The sequence below is a fragment of the Notolepis coatsorum genome (genome assembly GCF_963971535.1).
Source record: "Notolepis coatsorum genome assembly, chromosome: 14".
Lineage (NCBI taxonomy): Eukaryota > Metazoa > Chordata > Actinopteri > Aulopiformes > Paralepididae > Notolepis > Notolepis coatsorum.
This window is the reverse complement of record NC_140178.1, coordinates 48008175-48014784: the sequence shown is the minus strand read 5'-3', so window position 1 is coordinate 48014784 and position 6610 is coordinate 48008175. Positions and strand designations below refer to the sequence as shown.

Sequence of the window (6610 nt, the reverse complement as noted above, 5' to 3'; positions counted from 1 at the left end):
ATACTTTATTCTATACATCTTTTATTTTTTTGTCTCAACTTGCATATTCATATAGTTATTCTCTGAAAAAATAACTCCTGCGGATAAGAAACTAATCAAAGAATCTGAACATAAGAACTTTGTATATATTCCTAGAGTTATAGTATAATCTCTTACTTTTACAAATGTACTTTATAATTCTTTTGGAAAAACAAAAAAGAATAGAAAAAATTGTAAATAAATTACAAACAAATGTAAAAATGCATCTTTCCCCTCACAATCATGACATTTATAAAGAGATATCTGAACCTACCCACCCACACCCCCGGAAGGAAATAAAGAACAAAACAAAAACAAAAAAAGAAAAGAAAGAAAAATAAATAAAAATTGCATGACTGCAAGCATGCGTATGACAAACTTGTCACATAGCAATACCAGTGTGGGCACAAGTCAAGGGTCCTTGGGGTTAGCTTATATAAAGACAATTACGGGCACAAATCTAGAAAACATTCAGATAACGGACAAGACTATGAACATTACACCCCCCCCCCCCCCCCCCCCACCCACCATCATCATAATATATCCAAATACAAATCTATGTCATCTCTGAAATCATGTCAACACAACCATAATAAAATGGGCCACTAACATACGAAAGACAAGGGAATGAAGACGCTAGGCTCCCATGGTTGAGGGGTCTCACAGGCCCTCAGGAGCCTGATAATATAAAGTGCTGGATGGCTCAAAAAGGGGTGGGGTGCTCTACCCCTCCTGGACCTGGCTGATCACCTCAATATCGCCAGAAATCCAAATCTGACAATGTTAACATATAAAGTGACAGAGAACCATTCATTAATAAAAGAACATTCATCATAGTCCTTTTTTATACTGCAAGACAACATGAGACTATTGACCCATCTCAAGCCCGGCCCCCCCTTTCTTGATCCTCCAATCAGAACAGTTTGTCCGAAGGAAGTAACAGTTGTGATTGGAGGATCAAGAAAAGAGGGCGGGTCTGAGGTAGGTCAATTGGACTGCATGTTTCTGCCATCACACTGGAGCAGCCAGAGCAACGCAGATAATTGAAGGATTAGAAGAGCAGGGGAGGGAGAGAGAGAGAGGGAGGGAGGGAGGGAGAGCGTGAGTAGTCGGTTGCGACGTCACTGTAGCTCAACCAGAAACGTGCTCTGGTGTTTTGAAGAGTTCACTCCAAAATGAAATATTCACCATTTGTGAGAAAAAGTCAACAAGTGTCACAAAAAAAACTACCACAATGAATCAAACTGAAGTTATTACACAAAACTGAAGTTATTACATGAAATTGAAGTTATTACATTTGAAGTTGCATTTTACATTTTGAGCAATGAAATAATGTAACCAAAATGGATGTATAGCTTTTTGGAATTAAAACTCCTTAAATGTATGCTCTAAAGTCTAAACCACTGAGGTGCAAAACCTGATCACCTCTCCTGTGCTCCTTCTGTTCCCTCTCCTTCCCTCTATCATTCTCCTTTCTCTGCAGAGTAAGGATCTCTCCTTCATAGTCAAAGTCATGCTAAGCCATTTATCACAATCTACTGCTGCAACCCCTCCCACCACGCCTGTTCACCTTCACACACAGCTGACTGACACGTGTGTGCGCAGTTGCGCACGCGAGTGCACATGTGTGTGTGAGCACGAGTGTGTATCGGTTTGTGTAGATTGAGTGTGTGCAACAGTTTGTGTAAGTGAGCGTGAGAGTGTGTGTGTGCAAGAGAGATTAGTGCTCCACTCTATCCTAAGACGCAAAGATCAATTTGCCTCTCACGTTCTCCAAGGTCCTCCGACCTTCCCAGCTGCAATTCCTCCTGTCATGACAGCTACATATCGCTACATCACTCAGAGCATCCCGACGCTCTCGTTTTATCCCCTCCACTGGACTCGCTTCCTCTTACAACACGGTCGTGTACATATTTCAGCCATATATTTCAGATTCCTTCTGATATATTAGCGATCAGCAATGAATAATACAATAATGGTTTCTGTCAGGAGTGTGTGTGTGTTTCAAGGCTAAACGAGGCCCAGTCACACCAGGTATGCTTGCCATCCTGATGAGCCACAGAAAAACAGAGCAGCGCACACCAGAAGATGCTACGCACCAAAACAGCACAGCCCCCCCTCTGTGTATTTGTGGCAACTAGGGCAGAGCAGATTGCAGCGCAAAGTGCTGAGCTTTCCACAGCCATCCTTCCCTGCAGGGCTTGGCTAGGTCCTTTCTCACAGCATGACAGTGCAGTGCAAAATGGAGCTATTACATATACTGCTATACTAACCGGGTCCATTAGACGCAAGCTTAAAGACATCAATCTCTCTCACATAACATTCGATGCAAAACAATAAAAAAAAAACACCTGTGCAATCAAGAGACTGGATACTCCTCCGGTTATGAAGGATCTAAAGCCCCCGCCCCCACCCCTCCACAAAACAAAACAAAACAAAGCCAGAGCAGGGACAGTGATGCACAAGGCGTGAGCAGGTGGTGGTGGTTGAGGAGGGCAATGAAACGGACCACATGAAATACGCAGTGGACGTGGTACTGCAATTTGTAGTAAAACTAACCCTAAACTGTTGAATTAATTTAGTAGTAAGAACAATTCTTTAGAAAACCAATGAAAATATCCAGAGCATCACTCTCCCTAATACTAAACTCCTGCTATGGTGATACTCCTCACCGGTAAAGGCTTAGTTGGCCAGCACAACAGGCTGGAAGGACTGGCTAGGATATTGCAGGTTGTAGCTTCCCAAACCCTCCACGAACGGGGGCTTCTCCATGTAGGAGATCCCACTGCTGCCCCCGATGATGCCGACGCTCTGGGCCGGGGGAGGGCTGGAGAAGGGGTCGAAGGAGGGGTGAGAGGCGACGGGGTGAAGCGGCTGGAACGGGCTGGCGTGGGGCGGCATGGGCTGGGCATCGGCGTCGAAGTAAAGAGGGGCCGGGGATCCCGGGTAGACGAACTCTTTGGCATTGGGGGAGAGCTGACTGGGGATCGGACCCCCAAGAGAGTGCAAGGAGAGGGATAGCGGCTTGTGCTTCAGCAGCCCCGGGGGGGAGATGTTGGTCGGGGAGCGGGAGACCATTCTCTGGGGAGGAGGTACGGCGCCACCCGCTGACCCGGACCCGCCGCACTTCTTCATCTTGGTGGAACCAAATTTTGTGGCGGCGAAGCTGGCGGTGGTGAAGGTGATGGACTGTATGGGGGGCCGGGGGTTGGGAATAGCAGAGGACTGCTGCTGCTGGGATGCAAGGTAGGGCAGGCCCCCACTGGGAGGGGAAGGGGTTGAGGTATTGGAGGAGTGGGCGCTGGGATTAGTGGTGGCGCTGGCATTTGGGTAACTATAGAGCCCTGGGCAGGATGGGGCAGAGAGAGGGGTTGGCGAGCTAGAGAGAGAAGGCAGCAGGACTGGAGAAACCTGGCCGCCGATCGGTACAAACACCTGAGCTTCAGGGTTGAAGGCCAGACTCTTGGCCTCCTCCACCTCCAGGTCTCCTTGACTCTCTCCGCTCAACCCCTCAACCCTTTCAACTTCACTCCCCAGGCCTGGAGGGTCTTCCAGGTACAGCACCTTCACGGCTCCCTTCTCCCCAATCTGGTAGGAGACCTCATAGGGGTCGATCCACACACTGAGCTCCGCGGGAACGTTGGCACGCACTTCCTCCGTGTCCAGGCCGCTTCTCCTGGCAGCCAGCTCCACCACTGGGTCCCTGGGGGCCCCCAGATGAAGGCATCGGAAGGCAGAACCTCGGAGAGGAGCCTCAGGATACCAGTGGCCCTCGAAGCGAGACACCAGTATTCTCTCCAGCTCCTCGCCAAACAGGTCGGCTCGACGTCGAGGCAGCTTGTTGTAAAGGTAGGATACGATGAAGTTCAGAGCAACCTTCACCTCTAGATGCATGGTTATACCGTGCAAACGCTGTCTTGGTGGCAACGTGTTTCAGATAAAGTGTTGAAATTTAGGCGATGCAATACTGGAAAGGGAGTTCTTCTCTGGTAGGTTGGGAGGTCTATGACGCTTTTATTTTGACCATGATGAAGGCACCTTGAAAAGAGGATCTGGGAGTTGTAGTCTAGAAGAAGTTTCTGGAGCCTTCGGTCCCGAGATACCTGAACAGAAAGGGTCCAACCCTTCTCTTTGAGAGCAATGTCCAAGTAGCGTCAGGTACCAACTGTAGGGAAAATGCAGGGGGGGAAAGTATTATTTTCCTGCATTTATTATCATAAACTACTACATAAGATGTTTTACAACAAAATATGAAAAGGCAAAGGCATCCATTTGTTTTCTACAGGTGTTTAGGGGAAATATGAGGAGACACTATCTACCTATTCACCCCCTATTAAAACCAAACAAATCCTACTCATGGATGCACACATCTTCCATTGTTGTAAAGGCCTTTTGAGTTGAGGGACAGAGAAGAGGTGAGGGTCTAGTAGGCTGCCAACTGGTCATCTGAATTGAGTCACTCTTTCCAAGCACTTTTCCATTTGGAAATCATTAAACACGTGCAGAATTGAGGAGAATATGAACTTGGAGATGTCAACTATTAAATCTGAGACTTTTTGCGCTTATAGGCCAGATGTAAAATGGCAGGGCAGTTGATCCTACGGAACACAGTTTCCCACCATGCAATACTGCTACCGTCATCACAAAGCGTGCGAACGCGTCCGCCACCCCCGCACCTGCCACACATAAACATTTAGCTGAAATTGAGTTCCCTGCCAGGCCAAGTCGGTGTCAACCATTAAGATTAGAAAAAAGTACCCAATTAAAGAGAGATCTAATTTGAAGGCCAACTATACATATTGAATCCTGACACTATGGAGGACAGTTTACATCTGACATTTACATATTCCGATTCCAATCCTATGTTCGATTGAAAAGGTGACATTGCAGTTTAAGGCAGGGGGCTGAGGGATAATAACAGCATATATAAATAGTTACCCATCTTGCAGCATCTGCAATCATGCAAGTATGAATTGCTAGTTCAATGTTTCTTTCGTTTAAGTTGAAAATGCAGCCAAGTGAATGTGGAATAGAATAGTCTTAAACACAATATCCATCTGATCAGCTGAAATGGCAATTATGCTCAATACAATTAACATATCTAAGAGATCATACAAAACTAGCCATTATCCATTCAAATACGGACGTTACATTGACCAAATAGTTGCCAATGTCATTCAATGTCATTACAATAACTCAGTTTAAAGATGCAAGCTTGGCACATTACAAATAGCCCATGTTATTTTTTGCCATTCGCCAGGTTGCGAGGTCCAAACTAGAAAACTGCCTTCGTCGTGCTTGCGCGTCTCAATAGCTCTCAAACCCCCGCCCGCTATTTTAAATGTCATCTCTTTATAATGGTACCCCTTTATTCTTCAGACCTAGTTTACATGATAATGAATACATTTCATTTTTTGTCGAGCGTCACGATAGTGCCATTATATGGTATGCTTTTGTTTACATTGAGCGATTATCAGAGCAGCATTTGTGCACCCTTTGCTAGAATGTATCCAAGCAAGCATATCCCCTAGTGTGATAGATAGGCTGGTTAAATGTACAGGCTGCTACGATGTCCCCAGTTTTATAGCCAAACAAGAAGTTCATTTGATGAGATAGAATTCTAATGCTCGCTTGAAACACTTTGTTTACCATGCTGGGTCGCATAAACATGAACAGGCAGGCTAAGCTTCAAGAAAATAACACTGCATGAATGTTGACAATCTCAGATAAAGCAGCAAGGTCTTCCCTGGAATTGCTTCGATGTCTATAAACACACTTGAGCAAAAATTACATTGTGGTGGTGATATTCTAAATGGAGGACCCCTTCCTTACAAATAGTCCTTGTGAATTAAATGAGGAAATAAATTAAGTGGTGAATTGTTGCAGTCTTAGCAACCGACCGATGAGGGAGGGGGGCTTCCTCTGCTTAAGTAACACAGACGAACACTTTAAAATGAAGCAACCCCATATTTCCAGCCAAAATAATAAACATAACACTTTCATTTTGAGTTCTAGTTTGAGCGATTTTCTCCAGGAAGAAAACATCAGAATCTAAAATGGATGACAGAACCCATTACTGATTCAGTTTTTCGACAGTCATTGCCTTTTTGATGGGCAGTCCTTATAAAACCAAGCGCAGATTGCATTGAATAGATTAATTCGGTCCTTATATGAAAATAGACCGTTACTGCATGCATGTTTGAGAATATCCTTGATACTTACTGATGCCAGGGCTTGAGTTCGGTTCCTGCGTTTTAATTCCCTTCAAGGTGATCATTCGTGTCATTCACATGTAATCGTTCAGCAACATGCATTTCAGATGGTGTTTAATTTCATCCTAATTTTGAGATGATACAACGTATCCCATTCCCTCTGCTGATAGTTTCAATGAAGCGTCCAGAGAAAACTTTACTGTTTGACAACCTTGCGTATTTATACAGCTCACTCGCCCACACCCCCTGTGCTGTGACGGTACACACAGTGGAACTACTTTCTTAATATTTTCACTTGGCAATTGTAATTAGCATTTCAAGTCATCTATGACTTGAATCATACGCCAAATTGGTAACAACGGCAGTCTGAGTGTATAATC

At 45.0% G+C, this 6610-nt stretch overlaps 1 protein-coding gene across 1 annotated transcript; it reads right to left on the bottom strand.

Moving 5' to 3' along the window:
- Positions 1-626: 626 nt before the first annotated feature.
- Positions 627-6376, bottom strand: tob2 (transducer of ERBB2, 2). Its single transcript, XM_084328218.1, has 2 exons — positions 6241-6376; positions 627-4183 (listed from the first exon to the last, which is right to left on the bottom strand). The coding sequence occupies exon 2, from the start codon at positions 3910-3912 to the stop codon at positions 2701-2703; it is 1212 nt and encodes a 403-aa protein (XP_084184344.1). The 5' UTR covers positions 3913-4183; positions 6241-6376; the 3' UTR covers positions 627-2700.
- Positions 6377-6610: the final 234 nt, after the last annotated feature.